The 24,238-nt window shown below is 37.8% G+C and overlaps 1 protein-coding gene across 4 annotated transcripts in view; it reads right to left on the bottom strand.

The window, feature by feature from the left end:
• Window positions 1-24,238, bottom strand: part of TFDP2 (transcription factor Dp-2) — a 132,756-nt gene that overhangs the window by 86,927 nt on the left and 21,591 nt on the right. For 3 of the 4 annotated variants that reach the window (XM_036030740.1, XM_028518273.2, XM_028518272.2), the window contains exon 3: window positions 23,435-23,501. The exons of the other annotated variant lie outside the window; for it this stretch is intronic. In XM_036030740.1, the coding sequence (XP_035886633.1) occupies window positions 23,435-23,501 (67 nt within the window). The remainder of the gene's footprint in view (window positions 1-23,434; window positions 23,502-24,238) is intronic. 4 annotated transcript variants of the gene reach the window in all.

The raw sequence follows: 24,238 nt of genomic DNA on the forward strand, positions 1-24,238 counted from the left end.
AGACATGCCTTTAAAGGGCTGACATCACTAGGATAGTATAATTCACTGATGTAAGTGAAGTCTGATCTAACCCAAGTTTTCTAGACAATTTTATGTAAACTAATATTTTAAAGTATTTCATTTTTAAAATATGCAACCTGTTTAAAAATCACCATGGTATACTGATGCTAGATATTCAAAGAGAAACACAGTGATCAAAACAAAATCTAAAATACCTTTGAATTGAGGTACCTGTTACTACAGAATAAAGCAACAGTTATTCAGCTATTTTTCTACAGAATGAGGTAGGGGTTTTATATGTTTGCTTTGATCAATTATATAAAATTGACACACATATTAAACAAAGCCCTGAAGTTTCAGGCCTAAGCTCTGTGCATTTTCTCTGCAGCCGTGTTAATACATATCATTAAAATTTTCCACTGACTGTATTCAATGTTTCTTAACAATTGGATTGTTCATAGTCTAAAGATCTGGAACCAAAAACTAAGGAAAGATTTAAAAACCATCCAGCAAAATAATCAACAATTTCTAGAGGATTAGCTTTCTTTTCTAGCTAAACAATACACTGTAAAATTTTGTGATCCAGAGCGGAAGAGAGCTGAGAAGAAAAATGTTCAACACGAAACCCTCTGACATCACCCTGGGTGCGAAGCCGCGGCTCAGACAGCTCCACAGCTCCACGCCGCTCTGCCTCCGCTTTCCTTCCTCCTATTTTATTTCATTAAATAAACTTCTTTCATTCTCCCTCTCCTAAAGCACCACTGTTTTTATAGTTTTTTTTGTTCATAGTAACCTATAGTATGCAGAATTTGTGTCACTGACACATGTTCATTAAAGAAAGATAATAACTTGTTTTTTATTTTAATGGAAATTCAAATAGTTAAATTCTTCAAAAATTAGAACTACAAAATAATCACTAAAATGCATAATATTTCTAGTGATTTCACAATTTTACCTTTCTCCTTTTTTTTTGTCTTTATGGAGTAATCTTGAAAGAAAGTTCCATTTTGAAAAATGTTGCTAATAACAACTCTCTCTTATTCATCTCAAATACCCTTTTTTATTTTTATTTTTTTAAGATTTTATTTATTATTTATTTTTAGAGAGGGAAGGGAGGGAGAAAGAGAGAGAGAGAGAAACATCAATGCGTGGTTGCTGGGGGTCATGGCCTGCAACGCAGGCATGTACCCTGACTGGGAATCGAACCTGTGACACTTTGGTTCGCAGCCCGTGCTCAATCCACTGAGCTACGCCAGCCAGGGCTTCAAATACCCTTTTTAAAGTGAAAGATCCAAAATTGAAGAGTGGGGGACAAATAAACTTGACGGCAGAATTTTGTCATTGTTTCACCCCTCCCACAAACAGACACTCAGACCCTATGAGTCAGGTCCGTGCTGGGTGTAAGTCCTACCTTGTCTCAAGAGCCTGTCATTATGAAAGAACCTTAAAATAGCAACAAGGCGAATAAAATTATATACATAATATGTAAATATATTATGTGTATATACATGTATGTATGTATAAACATATATATATATCACTGAGCTTCTCTGCAGAGAGTTGTTAATTGCTCTGTGCTTTCCCCCTTGTTCTGAAGACTCACACAGTAAAAAGAAGAGGATGTATTCTGAGAAATACCTGTGTGGAGTAAGGAATCAGGTTATTAGTGGATAAAATAGAAAGAAAAAACCAGGATGTTAAGAACATTTCAAAGTTATCAAAGCTCTAAAAGTAATGCAAATATCTGTGTAGTGCTTTGTAAATATTTTGAGTGGCAACCTCCCTGATTACAACAGCCAAGAGAGTCTATCAACTCGCTTGTTTTTGCCGAAATATTTAAACTCGTCTACTGAAGGGTTTTCATATGAGAACATATCTTCAATTTTATGACTGAAGGCAACAGGAAAATGAAATTCAATTACAAAGACAGACTTGACAGACTCACACCCAATCTCATTATACAAGTGGGGGGGGGGACCCAAAAAACACAACGGTATAAAAATTGTGTATTTATTGTTACATGTTTAAACTTCAGTCATCTTCAAAGTACTCTCCATTTGATGCAATACACCTATTCAGACATTTTCTCCACTGCTCAAAAAAGTTTTTGAACTCGTGGGTTTTGATGCCTTTTAGTACTTCTACTGTTTTTTGTTTTACTTCTTCCACATCAGCAAAACATTTCCCTTTGAGGACTTTTTTCATCCAGGGAAACAATAAAAGTCACTAGGGGCAAGATCTGGTGAATGGGGAGAGTGAGGCACTGGAGTCCTGTCGTTTTTGGTCAAAAACTGGTAAACACTCATCATGGTGTGGGCAGGTGCCCTCGTATATCGTCCATCATGAAACAGGCAAACGTGCTGAAAGAGTCTTCAAAAAAAAAAAATCACTGAAGCCTCTCACAGCCTCTCACAATGAGGCCAGCTAGCACACTGACACAGATGGGTTCCTAGAACACTCACATAAGTGGGGGAAGCCTGTACTACAAGGGGCCTGCCCTCCAGAAGATAATTCTGGTTTTTTGGGGGGTCCCCCTTTTATGTCATATTATAGGACATTATGTAAACACTTGAGTCTTACTTCAATTATTAAATGTATGCTATTTTAAGATCCACAGATCCATAACCATGACCTTGGTTCAAATTATAGTATCATTCAATACATAAAATACTAGTGAAATACTTCTTGTAATTCAGCTCCCTGGAATGAAGCTAAAATAAAGGAATATCTGATACAAAACTGCAAGCAAAACAATGATTTATCATAATTTACAACCAAAAATATGGAAAAGATTTCTCACTTCACACATCATCAGGATAACACAAATTAAAGCCACAATTACCATTACACACTCACCAGGCTGAGTGTGAGAAAAAGGATGAAAAATACCACGTATTGGCAAAGATATGAGCAACAAGGAATTTTCATTGCTGGTAGATAAGGTCATTTGGAAGTATCTACTAAAGCAGAGCATATTTATACTCTAACCAAATAATTCCAGTCCCAGGTATAAGCCCTAAAGAAATGCACGAATATACTCACCAAAGAACACAGACTGGACTGTTCATTATATTACTAATTATAACACTACAAAACTGAAAACAACACAAATGCCCAATAACATTACAGTAACTAACAACTTACTGGCATATTAGGTAGCAAGGAGAAAAGATCAACTACAACTACATACAATTCAAGTAAATCTGACAAACATAACATTGACAAAGAAAAGCTAGTGACAAAAGAGTCCTGGCTGGAGTGGCTCAGTGGATTGAGAACTGGACTGTGAAGCAAAGGGTCACCAGTTTGATTCCCAGTCAGGGCACATGCCTGGGTTGTGGGCCAGGCCCCTAGTAGGAGACACGTGAGAGGCAATCACACATTGATGTTTCTCTCCCTCTTTTTCTCCCTCCCTTCTCCTCTGTCTAAAAATAAATAAAACCTTTAAAAAAGAAAGGCTATTCACAAAAGAATAAGTACTCCTGTATGATCCTGTATATAAAGAACAAAAACAGATAAAAATAATTTTTGCTGTTGGAAGTCAAGATAGCAGTTACCCTTGAAAGGGTGCACAAGGCAAACTTCTGGGGTGCTGGTAATACTTTGCCTCTAGACATGAGTGCTGGTTTGTGAACCTTTGCTGAGCTGTACGCTGTTATGTGTACTTTCCTCTACTTCAACTAAAACTTGAGATCTACATATATATAAATATATGGCATGGACATTCATTATAAAAGCGAAACCCCATTATAAATACATTACAAAATACAGAAAAGAATATAGAGTACCAGTCACACATAACCTCATCTTCTACAGATACCTGTAACTTGACATACTTCCTAATTTTTTCTATAATAAATTTCACACAGTTAAGAACATATCATACAACTTTACCTAAATTTGAGCTGTTAAGTGATATCAAAACATCCCTAAATAAAATAATTATTGTGTATTAAGCATTCTCTATATTTGAAATATAGAGAGTCTCCTTTCATAAGCAAAATTTGAGTACAAAATTAGCTCTCACATACACATGCACAATTTACTTTAAAATCACCTGGCAGTACACTTCTGTGCAGAAGCTACTTTTTTGCTGTTTATAAATCATGCTACAATAAATATCTCTGTCTTTGTCTTTATTAATGATATGTCAAAATTTAGTTCCTTAGGAGAGATGCCTAATTTTTCGAATTACAGGAGCCAATGTTATTGCATTAAAGTCGGTAGAAGATAAACTATAGCTATAAATGAAGACAATGATTTGAAAAAACAACAAAAAGGATAAAGAAAATTTTATTTAAAATGGGGTCAGGAAGCCATGAAGGGCGAGCTCTCACATTGTGAGGGTGAGCCCTCACAAATAAGAGGGCACCCCACACTGGAAGGAGGAATTTTTCCGTGTCCAACCAAAGACCTCCACCTCCCCCAGTCCTTACCAGAACCTCTTCAGCTGGCTGCCCGTCAGGGTTGGGCTCTGGGTTACAGCCTGCCCAATGAGAAACTGCTGCATTCAGACAAGGAAAAGCTGTAAACACCCTGATCTTCCACACAGCCCCTCCCGAAGTCCTCTCTTTCCCCTCTAGAAAGTAAGTTCTTTTGTCCTCTCCTCTGTCCTTTGGACTTGCTTGTGGTCAGCCATCATTTGCTTTTCCTGAATTGCAATTCCTCTAATTATTCTGAATAAATCCATTTTGCTGGTAAAATAAGTGGTTCTCTTATTTAAAATTTATTTTTAATGTCAACAACATGCTAAGTTTTATGCATAAAGCTTTACAAGTGAGGGTTAAGTGAGAAAACATAATCTCTATGAGGTAGGTGTTATTATCTCCATAACACAAATGTGAACATCAGACAAAGAGACCTTTAGTAACATAAATTTTCTGTTACAAATTGTAGACCTAGTAAATAGCAAAGCTAAATTTGAACCTGTGCTTCTATAGTTCCTAAACCTATGCCTTTTCAAATATATCAAACTTATTTTACAACATGAAGCAAACCACAATGTATTTTCATTAGTGTGAATAAAAAAAACTCCTAAAGACCTATAGTTAGCAAAATTTTAGCAACTTTTAATAGTTTTCTATTTAGTAATTTTTAAAGACAGTTTTTAAAAACTGTTTTAGCTACCATTTTAATTTTTACTTACTATGTATTTTATAAAGAGGAGAGCTCTGGCTGGTGCGACTCAGTAGATTGAAAGCCAGTCTGTGAACCAAAGGGTCGCCAGTTCGATTCCCAGTCAGGGCACATGCCTCGGTTACAGGCCAGGTCCCCAGTACAGGGCACAGAAAAGGCAACCACACACTGATGTTTCTCTCCCTCGTTTTCTCCCTCCCTTCCCCTCTCTCTAAAAATAAATAAATAAAATCCTTTTAAAAAAGAAGAGGAGAAACCACATTAAATACGAGAATGGACAATTTAATCTCTCCTGAATAATAAACAGCTGTGATTTAAATTGCTACATTTGATTTTAAAAGCATTGTTTTGGCAATAAAGCTGTTAAACAGCTTTATGGCATGTTTTTAGACATTTTGCTTACGGATTTGGCAACTTATGCAAATTTTATGTTGCTCATGACGTGACAAATTTAAATAAAGAAATTAAAAAAGAGAACATTTAAGAGGTTGATTTTAGAACTAAATTTCAAAAGACAAACAAAATTATCTTCTCTGGTGCTGTGGGTTTGAAATTAACCAGTACCAATAGTTATCAAGAGTAAGAAGAGATAGGCCACATGGGTATAGAACATAAAAACAGACAATTAGATAAATTCCATTTCAAAATACTAAGCAAATAAATTACATAAAAACAGACTTGTAATCTCAACAGTATTCTGCTTTGCCAACTGAGTCCCAAGCTGATTCACTGAAAATGAGTTTTGAAATAACACAGAAACAAGATTGCAGGTCTCCTTCTCTCCACAAAGAACTGTTATCCGTGTATCGACCTTTCCCAAGAAGAAGTAACTGGTTCTCTCAACAGCTGTTGAAATAGGTATCATCGTGTCATACTCTTTGTAATAAAGTAATTTAGATGAATGAGAATAGAGAATAACAATGTATATTAAAAATGGGGGGGAAGCCATCTCATTGTGGCTCTAGGTAAAACATACTGCATCGTCAAGACTATTTATAAATCTATAACACGCAATCAAACTGTACAGCCAAGTTACATCATTCTGCCTAACCACAGTATAAATTGTGAAAGCAGTTAACAGGAAGGCAAGAGATGTGGTAACTACGGCCTATTTTAAAACACATTAATTTTTCCTTTATTTTTGGTTTTAAATCAGGAATTCCTTAAATTTTATTTCTATACAGCAATTCTTATTTAATTCCAGTATTTAATTATTTAATGTGGTAAACTAAACACTGTTATCTACATAAAGCATCTTGTAGATGAACAGATAAACACAGGAGGAGAGAGGATCCGATGGCACAGGTTCTTCAGGAAAAGCAAGCAAGCTACTGGAACGAACAGGTCAATGACACTGTTTGTAGAAGGGGGTAGCTGTCTATGTTCAAGTCACTAAGCTATTTTTAAATAACCTGAAACCAAACCGAGGTCCAAAAGGCAAAGCCAGAACCATTCACTATGTTTATTTAAATATAATCTCTCACTAAGCCTAGCACAGTAAGAGAGGCCAAACTCACCCTAAGATGACCTCGGATTTAGAAAGATGCCAAAAAAATGTTATACCTACTATTCAAAGTAATATAAAATAAAACAAAAGCCTACTAGATATTTTAGGACAAATATGTAAAGCAAAATCCAGGGTGGGAAAATGACTATGGGCTAACGTTAGCAGCCTTTTTAATTAAGTGTACAACTCTAAATTTATAAGCCACTGTATTTTTAAGATTTTGAACACTGAAATAATCTCTAACACCAACTCCCTACTCTTTCACTTTTTCAGCTTCTTTTAAACTTTTTCTCAGCAAGCATGCCAAGTTATCACATAATAATGCAGAAATGTCCTATGGGAGCCATTTCAGCGACACTTTCGGTAGAACTCTGAATTCCTTCTGTCCCTACCACCTTGTCCACAGAACACTTCCTGTCAGGATGTCTGTCATTCCCAAGTTGAGGTACAGAGTCAATGCAATCTCCATCAAAATCCCATCAAATTATTTTGTGGATGTCAACAAAGGGATTTTAAAATTTTTACGGAAAGGGAAAAAACTCAGAATAGCCAAAGCAATCCTGAAGAAAAGTTGGAGGACTGATATGGCCCAACTTCAAGACTCACTAACTCACTACAAATCCACAGTGTGGTAGCAGCAAAAGCAAAGGAAAACAGGTTGATGGAATGGAGAGCCCAGAGACAGACCTACACAAATATATGCAACTCGACTTTACAAAGGAGCAAAGGCAACTCGGAGAAAGGAAAGTCTTTCCAACAAACGATGGCTGGAACAAATAGACATCCACATGCAGAAATCAGCCAGTAAATCAATCTGGACACAGACCTTACACCTGTCACAAAATTAACTCAGAATGGATCACAGACCTGCCCTGGCCAGTGTGGCTCAGTCGGCTGGAGCATCATCCTACAAATAAAAGGTTGACGTTTTGATTACCAGTCAGGCACATGCCTAGGCTACAGGTTTGGTCCCAGTTGGGGTACATGCGGAAGGCAACTGACTGATGTTTCTCTCGCAGTGAAATTTCTCTCTTTCTCCCTTCCTTTCTCTCTGGAATCAATAGATACATCCTTGAGTGAGGATTAAAAAAAAATGGATCACAGAACTAAATGCAAACTGCAAAACTCCTAGAAGAAAAATAGAAAATCTAAATGACCTTAGGTTTGCCTTTTTCGATACAACACTAAAAACATTACCCATAAAAGAAAAAACTGGTAGTTGAACTTCATTAAAGCTAAAAACTTCTCTGTGGAAGATACTGTTTCTCTACCACCAGATAATGAACGCCAATAGTCTTTGTGTACCTTAAAAAATATTATTTGTTCTTGTTATGTCTATATATATGTGACATTATCCCTAACTTCTTTGTTAAAATTTATTTTATTTTTCCATTACAGTTGACATTCAATTATATATTAGTCTCAAATATGCAGCACAGTGGTTAAACATTTATGTAATTTGTGAAGTGATGCCCCAGTAACTCTAGTACCCACCTGGCACCACACAGTTATCACGACACTACTGACTGTAATTCCCCACGCTGTACTTTACATCCCTGTGACTATTTTGTAACTACCTGTTTGTACTTCTTAATCCCTTCACCTTTTTTCATCCAGTCCCTCAATCCTTTTCCCATTTGGAAACCACCCATTTTCTTCTCTATGAGTCTGCTTCTGTTTTGTTTATTTTGTTCTTTAGATCACACATGTAAGTGAAATCATATGGTACGTGTATTCTTCACTTGTTTTTAAAGAGAGTTATATACTCAGCATATGCTGAACTTTTATTAACTTAATGTGTCTTTATGCACTCCATATTTGTGCATACCCAATTTTACATCTGCATAGTGCTCCATTACATGTATTGAACACTATCTAACCAGATCATACCAATGGATTTATAGTTTCAAATATTTTGCTATTACAGGCAATACTGGAAAGATTAAACTTTATCTCCCAAATTTATAAGCACATCAATAAAATACATCCCTACAATTGGGATTGCTGCGTCATAGGAAATGTGAACGCTAAATCAATGAACACGGTGACATGGCTCGCCAGGACGGCCGGCTGTGCCGTTCCCGCCAGCAGGACGAGACAGCACACACGTTACGCTGCACCCTTCGGAGTGTTTTACCCAACGCCTCCACACTTGCCAGTCTTACCAAGTGCAAAACGGCAAGGTACATGTTTGTGAATGAGGTAGAGCACCTTTTCATTTGTGTAAGAACTATCAGTATTTCTTCTGCTGTGAACTGTTTATTCATAAGTTTTGCCCATTTTCTAAAATTGGATTGTTGGCTTGATGGTCCCTTTTATCACCATACACTGCTCCTGCGTGCCTTGGATGCCTTGAGGTTTTTAGCATGTTTTATTTGATATCAATACTGTTTTGCTCTCAGTTCATCTTCGGCAATTTCTTACTTTCAATCTGTCTTAGACTTAAAAATTCTGAATGTATTTTTAGTTCCAAAACAACGTTTTCTGGGTTGCAACTGTATCCTCTTGACAAGAGTTTTTGTTCCTTTTTTCCCCCCTCACGGCATTCTCTCATCTTCCCCATCAGTTCTCCCTCCACAGGAGGAACAACTGATTATTCAATGATACACCCTCTTTGGAGTTGCTGAATTCATTTTAATAGGTTGTAATTTTCATAGCTGGAGGCTATTGAAATCTCTTGGATAATGCGGAACTGGCAGTCAGTATAATATATGCATATTTTACATCTGAAGTGCAAGCAATGAATGAATTGTCAAAGCGGAACTGCGTGGATGGGGATATAAGGGAAGAAGTGGAAGCTGCTCAGCAGACCTCCTGTACCCTCAAGGACACCAGCAAATTCATCCCGAAGGGCAACCCTTCCAACAGCTGCTGACCAGGCAGCTTCCCAGAAGACTGCACACAGCTTGCAGGCACACACGGCTTCTTTTCACCTGCAAGAGATACCCGAAGGCACAGCCCGCCCAACAGCACGTGCCTCTTGGACAACTGAGGAACCCTGGTCTTGACCAAGGGTCCTGCTGAACTTTCCACACCACACATAATAAAGCCCTCGGTTACAGCATTTTTTTATCTTACATTTTTCTTAATAAAGCACAATTACATGATTTATGACAAGGATATGTAAATACTCAACTGCTTCTAAATTCTCTACTACTCCCTTGGTTATGATTGAATAATCATCTCCAGGATTTTCTTCTCTTAATTAAAGGAAGAAAACTTTTAAACCTCCAACTCTTAAGATATATGTCTGAAGACAAAAAGCTCAGAAACCTTTACTGAATACCTTAATACTTTGTTTTCAAAGGCACTGAAGATAAGTTCCTTCTTTACATGCTTCTCAAAGGCTAGACAAATACACATTTTGATTAAAAGTCTGGGAATGTTATGGCCAAACAAGCCTCTGCAGTTCAGTATTTACTGAGCATGTGTTAGACATCCAGCTAGAGTTAGAGGACAAAAACATGAAAAAGGACCCTGCCTTCAAGGAGCTCACAGTCTACTAAAATAAAGGGATGACTGTATAAAGAAATACAATATAATGTGATCAGGACAATAACAGTAGGTACAGGGTCCAAAGGTTAAAACGAAGATAGCACCATAACAAAGAGGTACAGTGGAACTCATGGTCAGCTGGATCTTAATGAGTAAATCGAAATTTGCCCAGTGGTCGAAGGAATTGTAGATAGAAAGAAATATCTATCAACAAAGTTCCAAATATGGGACAGATAATATGGGACAAATACTTTGAAATACCTGTCTTAGAGAAACAATGATGAATAAGACAAAGTCTCTGACTTCATGGAGGCAGGAGGGGACCAATAAGCAAACAGTACTTACAGTACAGTGTGACATATTCCACAACAGAAGTAAGTAGAGATACCAGAGGCTTACAGGTTGAGCAGAAATAAGACCTAAACATAGATGCAAGAAATGAACAGAAATTGGGCAGGCGAAAATGTGCACATCAGGGTTGGAGTGGAGGACGGTGTCTGGGAGGCATGACATTCCAGGCACAAAGAAGAGCACAGAGAGAGAGGCAGAGAGAGAGGGAGGGAGAGAGAGAGAAAATGTGGCTCGGCTCAGCATGCCAGAGGCACAGGGTCTGAGATAAGGCTAAAGTGAAAGCAAGAACCACAACATGAAGGATCTTTTAAACTGGAGTTTGGACTCTATCTTAAGAGCAATAAGGAACTGCTAAATGTGGTTTGGTTTTGTTTTGTTTTGTTTTAGCATGAAAAGACTTATTCAGATTTGTATTTGAGAAAAAGGTATGTAGCTATAATATGGTAAATAAAATAGAAAGAAATAAATTTGGAAGTACATGAAACAGCTGCCGTGATCCAGACAATGGTTTTCTAGTAGTCTGATCTAAGACAGTAATGGAAACAGGGAAAATGGTGGGGAGGGTTGAGAGATTTAAGCAGTGGGAGAAACAAGCCTTTTCGCTGACTTGATTGGAAGTAGAGGGAAAGAAAAACGAATCAAAGATGGCAGATGCCTCAGTTTCTGGTTTGAGCAAAGGGTGGATGGTACTGCTATTGGGTATAGTAAGGAAAAGGGGAGAGCATATTTTTGAGAGGGTAAAATAATCACTTTAATTCTGACCAGACTGAGTCTGAGATGCATGTAGGTTATTCAAATGAAGATGTCCAGTAAGCGGCTGGATATGCAAAAACTCAAGACAAAAGGTTTGGACCACAGATAGAGATTTGAGAATTATCCACATATGAAGTAAATGATAACTAAATTAATATGAATAGATGAAACTGCCTGGGGAGAATGTACAAGGTGAGAAGAAAATCTAAGACAAAAACTCCACGAAATACTAACATTTAGAAGACAAATAGCTAGGAGAGTCAAGTGAGAGGGAACAGCCAAAAAAAGGAAGATGAAAATATTAACAAGAAAAAGAGCAATGATGCTTACTATGTGCTAGGTGTTATACTAAGTGATTTATAAACACTAAGCCATTTAATCCTTACACACTCTTATTATAGACAGAAAGAAGGACAAACATTCTTTCAATAAGGTTCCTAGTTTGAGACAGACACTATGGGACAGATACTTTGAAATACCTGTCCTAGAGACAGAATGATAAATAAGACAGCCTCTGACTTCTATATATATTATAAGTGAGTAGCTTATTATTGGCATCATTATAGATGTGGACATTTTGGATTAGAGAGATAAACTCACTCAGTTTCACCCATTTGGTTGGGTATAAGAAATGCAAACCAAGATTACACCCTACCCCTCCACAGCCCTTTTTCTTAACAGCTGAGTTGCTCTGCTTTAAGACTTAAAAGTGTGGTATCACAGACACAAAGAAAAACAGTAATTCAAAAGACATCATCCCAGTAGCAATGAGCTCACGTAGCACCAAGATCTTGGTTTCCAATAACTTTCTCCATTAAAAGGAATCAGGACTTTTTGGGAAACAGTGGAGAGGGCATGAAATACACAGAATGAACCTGGAGCATCTCTTAGTGATAAAAAGAAAGAAAATGATAAACAACCCCACTGTGAGGGGGATATGTTAAAGGGTACACAGAAAACCAAAGCTCCCAATGGCCATTGTTGTAACAGTTTAAGCAACAACAACAACAACAACATAATGTAATATTGAACTTTAACTCAGAGCATAAACTGAATATCTATAAGTCCACACTGATATTGAATGAATGAATGCAGACAAGGCAAATCTAGGATGCAGAAGAATTCAAGGAGGTAGATGGAACTCTCCACTCCTCAAATGCAGGTCCCACATAACAACTTCCTTCCAAAGACTATGGTATGGACGGGGGGCGGGGGGGGGGGGGGGGGGCGGGGGAGGAGGATAAGGAGTCACTTTACCACAGAGAAGCAGGATAAACCCTACCTCAGCTGAGTGATCAAGGTTCATCTCAATAATGGTAAGTCATGTTGACAGTGTGCAGCCTTGATGGGCTGTGATACAAATGGCACTTTAAAAAAATATATTTATTTATTTTTAGACAGAGGGGAAGGGATGGAGAAAGAGAGGGAGAGAAACATCAATGTGTGGTTGCCTCTCATGTGCCCCCAACTGGGGACCTGACCTGCAACCCAGGCATGTGCCCTAGACTGGGAATCGAACCAACAATCCTTTGATTCACTGGGCTGCACTCAATCCACTGAGCCACACCAGCCAGGGCAAAATGGCACTTTTTATCTGCAGTCTTTCTCTCAAAAACCTTAAGCCCAATCTAACCATGAGATAAACATCAGAAAAATCCCAACTGGAGGGGTATTCTACAAAATCCCTGACCATTATGCCTCAAAACTGTCAAATTATCAAAACCAGAGTAAGTCTGAGGCAGTGTCACAGCCAAAGGGAGACTAAGGGTGCATGCTCATGAAATGTGATGTCGCATCCTGCATGAGATCCTGCGACAGAGAAGGACATTAGCTACAAACTAAGGAACTCTAAATAAAGAACCGACTTCTGTTGATTATAATGTATTAATATTGGCTCATTTATTATAAAAACTGTGCTAGACTAATATAGAACGTTAATAGTAGGAGAAATTAAGTGAGGGGTTTATGAAAACTCTTTACTATCTTTGTAATTTTTCTGTAAACCTAAAATTATTCTACAATTTTTAAAAAAACTTTATTTATTTTTGGAGAGAGGAGGAGGGAGAGAAAAAGAGAGGGAGAGAAACATCAATGTGTGGTTGCCTCTCGTGTGCCGTGCACTGGGGACCTGCCCTGCACTGGGGACCTGGCCTGCAACCCAGGCATGTGTTCTGACTGGGAATCAAGCTGGCAACCCTTTGGTTCACAGGCCAGCACCCAATCCGCTGAGCCACAGCAGCCAGGGCAATTATTCTAAAATTTAAAGGTTTTTTTTTTTAAAGGGCACATTAACAGTGTCAAAAGCTGATGAAAGACGAAGACCAAGAGCAGTTTCAGTGGATCAATGCAGTCAAAAGCCAGATTACACCGGGCAGCAGACGGAATGCAAGTTAGAATGAGAGGGCGAGTGTACAGCTCCTTCCAAGAAGTCTGATAATGCAGGATGAGAACAGATCAGAGCTGGAAGTAGAGATTGAGGTGAAGAAAGGGGGTTTGATTTTTGTTTTGTTTTTAATCAAGGTATCATTCACATACCCAAATATTCACCTTTTACAGTGTACAATTCAGTAGTTTCCAGTATATTCACAAAGTATAACCACACCACTATTTCTAGAATATTCTGATTACCTCAAAAAGAAATGGTAAAGTTAAAGAAGACCTAAATAAATAGATTACGTTCATGAATAGGAAGACTTAGCATTGTTAAATGTCAATTAAACTTAAGTGATCTACAGACTCAATGAAATCTCCATTAAAATTCTGTTTCATTTTCACAGAAATGGAAAAGCTGATCCTCAAATTCATGTGGATTTGCAAGGAGTCCTAAACAGCCAAAAGATCTTGAAAAAGAAGAATAAAGTTGGAGAACTCAGGGTTCTCAACTTTGAAACTTACCACCAAAGTAGTATTGAAAGCATTGTGGCGCTAAAATATAGACATATAGACCAACGGGATAGAATAAAAATCCCAGAATTAGCCCCACATATGTGGACAACTGATTTTTGACCAGGGTGCCAAAACCATTCAATGGGAAAAGAACAGTCTTTCAACAAATAGTGATGAAAAAACTGGACACCCATATGCCTTCCAATTTACCTTACAAAAATTAACTCAAGAAGTATCAAAGACCTAAACTGAAGACTTAAAACTATAAAATCCTTAGGAGAAAATCTAGATGAAAATCTTCATGACACTGAACTTGGTAACTGTTTAGTAGATGTGATACCAAAAGCCCAATGACAAAAAAGTTTAACTGGCCTTCATCAGAATAAAAAACTTCTGCACATCAAAGGACACTATCAAGAAAGTGAAAAGACAACCAGCTAAATGGGAGGTAGGAATTAGTATCTAGAATATGTAAAAAGTTCATAAAACTCAATTCCTAAAAACCACCAATCCAACTGAAAAATGAGCAAAGGACTTGAATAGACATTTCTCCAAAAAAGATATGCAAATGGCCAATGAGCACATGAAAAGATGCTCAACATTACTAGTCATTAGGGAAATGCAAATCAAAACCACAATGAGATATCATTTCACATCTAATGGCTATAATTAAAAAAAAAAAAAAAACAGACCAGGAACTCAGATGGCTCTATGTACTCTATGTATAACATCAATGTTCACAGTAGCATTATTACAATAGCCAAAAGGTAAAAATAACTCAACTATTCATCAGTGGATGAATGGATAACCCTAACTGGTATATAAATAGAATGATAGAATGGAATATTATTTAGTAGGAAAAAAAGAATGGAACTTTGTTGTATGTTATAATATTGATAGACCTTGAAAACATTATGCTTAGTGAAACAAGATAGGCACAAAATGATAAATATTGTATGATTCCACTCACATGAGGTACCTAGAGCAGGCAGTCAGGAGGTACTGGGGGCTGAGCAGAGGGGAGAAATTGTTGCTGAGCACAAAGTTTTTGTTGGGGACGATGCAAAGCATCGAGTATAAAGAGTAGTGAAGGCTATATTACACAACACTGTGAATGCATTAATGCCCTTCGATTGAATACAATGGATAACCACTTACAATTGGTTAAAATGATAAACATGTATATTTTACTATGATAAAAGAAATGGTAGCTATTGGCAGTCATTCCCTATTGTGTGTCCCCACTGCCAGCCCCATCCTCAGCAACCACTCACTGTTCTGGACATTCCATATAAAAGGAATCAAACAATATTTGGCCTTCTGTGCCTGGTTTCTTTTACTCTGCATGCTTTCAAGGTTCATCCACGGTATAGCAGGTATCAGTACTTCATTCCTTTTTATTGCTGACTAATATTCCATTGCATAGACAGACCGCATCTTGCTTATCCATTCTTCCAGTGATGGACATTTGGGTTGCTTCCAGTTTTTGGCTGGAAACATTCATGTACAAGTTTTGGGGTGGACATGTTTTCAATTCTCTTGGGTAGTCCTAGGAGTGGAATTGCTGGGTCATATAGCAGCTCTGTGTGTAACTGTGAGAAAAAGCCATAATGTTTACCAACGCAGCTGAAACATTTACATTTCAACTAGCAATATATGAAGGTTCTGAATCTTCATATCCTCTCCAACACTTGTTATCATCTGTCGTTTTTTTCTAGCAAGCCTAATGGGTGAAGTGGTATCTCATTAAGGTTTTGATTTGCATTTCCATAATTACCAATAATGTTGACATCTTTTCATGGGCATATCAATCATTTGTATATATTCTTTGGAGAAATGTCTGTTCAAATTCTTTGCCTTATTTTAAAGTGGGCATTTATCTTTTTTCTTTTCACTTTCTTGACAGTGTGTGTTATAAACTGAATGTTCATGTCCCCCCAAAATTCTTAAGTTGCAGCCCCAACCACCAATGCAATGGTACCTGAAGAGGGGCCTTTGGCAGTAACCAGGGTTAGATGAGGCTGTGAGGGTGGGGCCTCACGATGGGTTGCATGCCCTTGTAAGAACTAGAGAGCTTGCTGTCACACTCTCTCCTTTACGTGAGGACACGGCAAGAAGACTTCCCGTGCCCCGAGTCTTCCTAGACTTCCCAGCCCCAAGAAGAGTGAGAAATAAAGTTCTGTTGTTTAAGCCACCCAGCCTGTGGCGTTTTTTTTATGGCGGCTCAAACTGACTGACGCAGTGTTCTCTGAAGCACCAAAGTCGTTCATTTTGATAAAGCCCAATTTATTCCTGCTTTTATTACTATACTTTTGGTACCTTATCTAAGAAATTATCAAAGATTTATGGCTATGCTTTATTCTAAGAGTTCCATAGTTTTAGTTCTTGCATTTTGGTCTTTGATCCAATTTGAGCTAATTTCTCTATAGGGAGAGATGGGGATCCAGCCTGCTGCTGTCCATGTGGATGCCCAGTTGTCCCAGCACCAGTTATTGAAAAGACTATTCTGCTCCCAGTGAATTGTCCTGGCACCCTTGCCAAAAAACAATTGGCCATGAAGATGTGAGGGTTTATTTTTCGACTTTCAATACTATTCCATCAATCTTTCTCTTTTTCCTTATGGCAGTATCACACAGTCTTTATAACAATAGCTTTATAATAACTTTTGAAAACAGCAAATATGTCCTCCAACTTTTTTCTCCTTTTTTAAGATTGTTTTGGCTATTCTGGGACACTATCATACTACTAGTGAACTTCTATACTTTGTTTTCTCACTTGCCTTAAACTTCAAACAGTTCCCCTCTATTATAAGCTATATCCAAATATTTTAATAGCTATATGATTCTGCATTGAGTTAAAATACTATAAATTACTTATCCATTCCCTCACTGTGAGACAATACCTTTATTTGTTACTGATAAGTGGTACAACAATAAATAAATAAATATATATATACATTTTAAATATTTTATTTATGTATTTTTAGAGAGAGGGGAAGAGAGGGAGACAAACATCAATGTGTGGTTGCCTCTTGCGCACCCCTAACTGGGGACCTGGTCCACAACCCAGGTGTGTGCCCTGACTGGGAATTGAACCAGTGACCCTTTGGTTTGTGGGCTAGCACTCAATACACTGAGTCACACCAGCCACGGCACAATAAATATATTTTTAATTACTGTCTAGTTCTGCTCCTGTTATAACCATCTAGCTCCTATTGAACCAGCTGTTTAGTAGATAAAAACTAAATTCTGGATATAAAACTAAAAAATAACTATCTCAAAGCAAGAGAGGGACCAACAGAGTCACACTTGTTTGGCCAGAAGAGTTTCCCATTTTCCATGGCTTTTAGCTAGAGGGAAGGCACCAGTCTGTGCTGTGCAGGGTGCTAAAACTCCCACAGGAAAAACCTACAACCTTACTGGCTTAAAGAACCAGATAACAGAGTTTGGGATAAAGATAACTACAGAAAAGGAGAGAAACTGGGAGAAGGAGAGGCCCAGACAGAGGAAACCCCCAATTCTGTATATAAATTCTGTCTAAATCTTTGACTTCTGAAGCACTCATGAATGGGGCACCAAGTATCACAGCTAAGCATCACCCGCGGTGCCATTCCACCACCGGGAAGACAGAATGTGCAGAGTCCAGTGAAGCTAAGTGCCCACTAAAACAAAAAGAACAACACTCTTGGGAGAATACAAACAAACCCAGAGTCTTTACAACACATTCACAATTTACTGGATATGAAGTCTGTCCGGAAAAAGTCCAGCCATTGTTAATATAATGAGAACGGTTTGTGGTACATCAGTGTACCCTGGCAGCCAAGGAGAGTGGACTGGAATGTGCATGTGTGCACAATGACGACTTCGCTGTACTAGTCAGTGGGGACGGTAGATACCTGTGAGTGAGCATGTGGACTGTGTGGCTGTTGCATTCAAAATGACTGAGCAAGTAGAGCAATGAATCCACATCAAATTTTGCATTAAACTTGAAAATTCCTGAGAAAACTATTCAGATGATTCAGAAGGCTGCAGTTACGGGCAACTGGTGATTGACAGCTTCATCGTGACAACACACCTGCTCACACACCATGTCTCATACAGAGGTTTTAGGCAAAACGTCAAATCACCCAGGTAACTCAGCTCCCCTACAGCCCAGATTTGGTACCCTGTGACTTCTGGCTTTTTCCAAAACTAAAATCACCTTCAAAAGGGAAGAGATTTCAGACCATTGATGAGATTCAGGAAAACACGATGAGGCAGCTGATGGCGACTGGGAGAACTGAGTGAGGTCCCAAGGTGCCTACTTTGAAGGGGACTGAGGCATCATGGTCCTATGTACAGTGTTTCTTGCATCTTGTATCTTTTTCAACAAATGTCTCTATTTTTCATAGTACACGGCTGGATACTTTCTGGACAGGCCTTGTATATCTGAATTACTTGACATATGAAAAATAGATGACCTATTCTCAAGGTGAAAGGCAATCAATGAATTTGACCCTGTAATGACTCAGATGTTGGAACTAACAGAGAAGAATTTTAAAGCAGCTATTATAACTGTATTTTAAGAATGTAAAGTAAAATAGTTTCATAATGAACAAAAAGACAGAAATTCTCAGTAAAACAAAATAAAAATTCTAGAACTGAATATTTCAGTATCTGAAATTAAAAATTCATTGGCTAGAATTAACAGCAGAATGATGCCAACAGAAAAAAGTAAGTCAACTAAAGCGTAGATTAACAGAAAATTTCCAGTGTGAAGAACACAGAGAAAAAAAGTTGGGAGAAAAAAAATGAACAAAACCTGAGGACTCACAGAGCAAGTCCAAAAGATGTAACATACACACAACTGAAGTTACAAAGGGGGAACCTCCTGTAGAAAAAAAAATTTGCAAATTTAATAGCCAAAACTTTCTTAAATTTGGTGAAAGATGTAACTTTAGAAGTTCAGTGAGCCCCAAGCAGAATAAACACAAAGAAAACCACACCCATGCACATCACAGTCCGATGCTGAAAACCAAAAACATATATATATATGGTTAATCTTTTTATATTTAAGATGATTTCCCTAATGCAGACTCTTAAAAGCTTGATTCCATGGCCAAAAGAAGCCAATATTTTTTAATCTCCTCATAGATACGGCAAACTTCCCAAAAGAAACACCAGTGTGGCTGAAGTATAATGGGTACAAAGACAAGCACCCACAAGCAGAAATAAGGATGAAGTCACGTGTAGGGACATAACGCAGGATTTTGTAGGTAAGGAGTTTGGGATTTTATCTTAATTTAAATAGGAAGCTGTTAGAAAGGTTTTAAGCAAGGGAATGACCTAGTAACTGTACTGAGTATATTAAAAAAATAAATTAAGAGAAACAAAAACTTAGCTGACTAAAATTATTAATTGTTTTGTCCAGTGTCCCAGCTATATAATGATATGGATGTCTACGTACGTGTTTATATATATGTAAATATATACACACCATATATAAAACCAACCAAAAAAGACTTAAATATCCAGCAATAAGAAAATGGGAAATGATTAATGAATTATGATTCATAAAAACACAATGAAATAGTATGAAACTCTAAAAATGCTATTTATGAAGACCGTCAATATAAGCATTTTTCTGTACTTGGTCAAAAATCAGGGGAAAATTATATGTATATTAGCTTTGTAACTATAAAGCATAAGTATATCAGTAATAGATAACAAATAATAAAGAAAAAAAGTTATGTCAGATGATAACAATTTTTTTTACTACTTTTCAAATTTTTCTATAATATTGTTATATCATCATTTCAATTAAGTAAAATACTCTTCTACACTTTTCTACACCTTATTTCCAATACAATTCTCACCTTAGGCCTATAATAAATATTAACTGAATTTCAACAATTTAAAAAATTATTAAAAGAAGACACTTTTCTAAATCCTATAGGTTTACTTAACTTGGAGTTCTTTTTGCTGCCACCAGCCAACAGCTCAAGGAAGAGGAACACCTTTGTTTTTAAACAAATAGCTGTTTCTAAACCTGATTTCTTTAGTTTTTGCCTCATAATAGATTGTCCCCATCTTCTCCATTTGTTCTATCAAGTTAAACAAACTGAGGAGGTTTTACCTGTAACTAAGCCTCCCTGGTGTTATTAACATACATTCATGGCTGATCTTCATGACTGTCTTTCTTCCCTTCGGATGCCTCACGTACCATCAAAGACGATCTGCCTCACCTCATCCCTCACTCTCTTCCTCTGTCGTCTATCTTTCGAAGGCCTTTTCCTGTGCCACCCTTCCCTTTCATGACTCAGTATCCCCTCCCTCCTTATTTTCAAGATCACTGCACTACTCCATTATCTCTGTCCCACCAGTCAGCAGCAGAGTTTTCCACATCTAGGGAGCTCACGGTTCCCAGCTCCGTCTCCAGACCTGAGTAGTACAATTCATTAGAGCAGAGATTTCCCACTCTGTGCTGTGAAGAGGCTATGGGTTACTAAGATACCGATCCCCTCAGCCTTGGGGCAGCTGGAGCTCCTGGCTAGCTTACCTCTGACCTTAAGCCACCTCATTTGGTTAGCCCTAGTGCATCCTATAAATGTTATCAATGTTCTATTAACAAATGTTAACAAATGTTCTATAAATGTTCTATTCATGCCACAATGTGGAAAAAAAAAACTAAGAAGCATATAAAGCACTTCAGCAGACATTTCTCCAAAGATGATGCACAAATGACCAATAAACACATGAAAAGATGCTCAACATCACTAATCATTAGGGAAATGCAAATCAAAACCACACTGGGATACCACCTGACTCCCATTAAGAGATCACTGTTAAAAAGAAAGTAACAAGTGTTGGCGAGGATGTGGAGAAATTGGAGGACCTGAGCACTGTTGGTGGGAATGTAAAATGGTGCAGCTGCTGTGGAAATGGGAATGGCAATTCCTCAAAATAGTAAAAACAATTGCCACCAATTCCACTTCTAAGTATATACCCAAAAGAATAAAAAGCAGGCTCTTGAATTTTTAAAAACAGGGTCTTGAGGAGATACATATTTTAAAATATTATTTTATTTCTTAATTACTGTTGACAGCACTCTATTAGTTTCAGATGTACAACACAGTAAGTAGGCATTTATATAACCCACGAACCAATCACCCTGGTTTAAGTGCGGTACCAGTGTGACACCACATGCAGCTATTGCAACACTGTTGCTACATTCCCTGTGCCGTAAGGAGGAGACAGCTGTACTTCCATCTTCACAACAGCATTATTCACAAGAACTACAACAAAAAAGCACCCCATGTGTCCACCAATGGATGAATGGGTAAGCAGAATGTGGTATAGTAGTCCCCCCTTACCCAAGGGGGATATGTTCCAAGCCCCCGATGAATGCCTGAACCCTGTGTGTACTTGTGCACAGTACTGAACCCTTCGTGCAACTAATTTTCTTCCTATAGATATTGTACACACCCTTTCACTTAAAGGAAGTATTTTGTGGCTTCTCTTTGGCACACCTGGATTGCCATCATCACTACTCTTGTGCTTTGTGCCATTATTAAATAAAATAAGGGTTACATGAACACAAGCACGGCCACACTGATAGCTGATCCAATAATCCAGGTGGCTACTAAGTGACTGAAGGGTGGGGAGCACCTACAGCGTGGACACGCTGGACAAGGGATGATTCACGTCTGCATGGGGCAGCATGAAATTTCATCGTCTTACTCAGAACAGCACACAATTAAAAACTTACGAAGTGTTTGTTTCTAGAATTTTCCATTTAATATTTTCAGACTGTGGTTGACCATGGGTAACAAAACACGCTGTGGATAAGGTGTAGACTATTATACAGGGTGGACAAACGTAGGTTTATAGTTGTGAGTACAAAAAAAAGAGTTTCCTCTTGTGTTATTATTTATTGATTATTGTATCACTTTCCATATGTACAACTGTATACCTGCATTTGCCCACTGCAGTATATATGTACAATGGAATAGTATTCAGCCTTGAAAAGGAAGGAAATTCTGACACATGCTACCACATGGGTGAACCTTGAGGTTGTACGCTAAGTGAAATAAGCCAGTCACAAAAAGACACGTACTGTATGATTCTGCTTATACAAGCTACTTAGAATAGTCAAAATCACAAAGGCAGAAAGTGGAATGGCAGTTTGCAGGGGCTGACAAGAGGGGAAATGTGGAGTTGTGTCTTGGGAAGAGTTTAGTTGTGCAAGACGAAGAATTATGGAGATAAATGGTGACGATGGTTGCACAGCACGAGTGTCCTCACGCCACCAGCCATCTACGGAGTAATGGTTAAAGTGGGAAATTTTATGGTACATGTACTTTACCACAGTAAAACATTTGGGAAAAAACTGAGAAGTATCAATGCTTGACATACTGAATATCTCTTTAATTGCTTCAAAATTGATATTTAAACTCAATAATTGTACAGATCATCAAATTAAATCATACATTTTTATACTGAAATACAGATTTCTCTAGCCTTCTCTCCAGAGTATAGAGCTCACCTGAGACATAAACACTTTGAGGAAGCTGATGTTTCTCTCATAGCTCTTTGTGTTGTAATGGCATACATTTTGCTCCTACCAGTTTAAATGGAAAATTTCAAATATATACAAAGGAAGAGAGATAGAAATAACGAAATCGCATATGGCTATCACCCAGCTTAAACAATGAATCAACTCATAGACAACTTGTTTTATCTATAATTCTACCCACTTTACTCTTCTTCCCCCAGTGTGTTATTCTGAAGCCAATCTCAGACATCATATCATTTCAATCATAAATATTTCAGTATGTTATCTCTACATACCAAAAGATACTGTGGAAAGATACCTCCTGCATAAGTTCCTGTACCGGTGGGTCAGTGTCTGATATAAGGAATCTTCCTAAAGACTCTTCCAGTAAGCCATACATTAGACACAGGAATTATAATACATTCGGTCATTCTATTGTAGTTCCTTACAAGTTAAACCACTAAGGAGGACTCTCAAACAAGAAAATCAAGAAGAAAAGGAGTTAACTAGTTAGTTTTCATTGTAATAGGGTCACTGATTGAGTATGGTCTTAGAGACTTCTTAGGAAAGAGATGGAGAAAAGTCACACACTCTCTCCTCCTCTCAGAGGTGACTAATTTTCATCTGATACAAGTTATTTGGTGTATGATAACAACGCGGTAACAGTATATATGTATTATTACACAGAAAATAATGCATGTACCTTCATGTTTTATAAAACAAATGCAATACAACTGGCTCAATGCAGAAAATTTTTTATTCAACTGTCCTTACCTTTTGTTGGACTGAGATTCTGATCTATAAATCCTCTTAATTCTGTATTTGTGGAACTCAAACCAACCTGAATAAAATAGTTTTAAAAGTTAAAAAGAAGATCTAAAGTATTACATGATCACTTAACAAGCTATTTTATACCTTCCACCAGAGGTCCACATCAAATGTTCATATAGCCACATAAAAATGAATTAATTAACAACTATAGGAGGATTTAAAAGAAAATGTTGTCATATTACTTGGCATGGGGAAAATATGAATGGTTCAGATAAAGTGAAATTAATAACATGGTACTTTATGGGCAGAACTTAGGTCTACAAAATTTACTGACTTTTTTAAAAACAAGTACTGCGCCAGCCATGACGTCACCCAAGTTTCTCACCCTCATCGCTGCCCTTAATCTTTCTGTTCAAAATTGCTGCCTATAATGCTTTCAACATTGTGACCTGGAATGGGTCAGACAAAGACCATTCTGAGCGGGACTTGTTTCATGACAAGCTGGAAGACTTTTGTGACTTGGACCTGGAGCAGCGCGGCACGGCCCATGAACACAGCTGCCCCAGCGGGGTGTGGTAGGCCGTGCAACCGCAGGTGCTGTCGGAACAGTTTTTACCCAGGGCCTGTCTTCTCAATCCCTCGCCTTTCCCCAAGGAATATGCTGCTTTCTCTGTTTAAAACAGTTACCAAAAATAACCGCAACACAACGCAGAGGTGAAGTTCACTGGCTCGAGGCCAGTGTTTAGGTTCCAACTCTGGCTCAGCGAGCCTGCCATGCGTGTGGCTGTGGTCAAGTCCCACAAGCTC

The sequence above is a fragment of the Phyllostomus discolor genome, chromosome 7 (assembly GCF_004126475.2).
Source record: "Phyllostomus discolor isolate MPI-MPIP mPhyDis1 chromosome 7, mPhyDis1.pri.v3, whole genome shotgun sequence".
NCBI classification, from domain to species: domain Eukaryota; kingdom Metazoa; phylum Chordata; class Mammalia; order Chiroptera; family Phyllostomidae; genus Phyllostomus; species Phyllostomus discolor.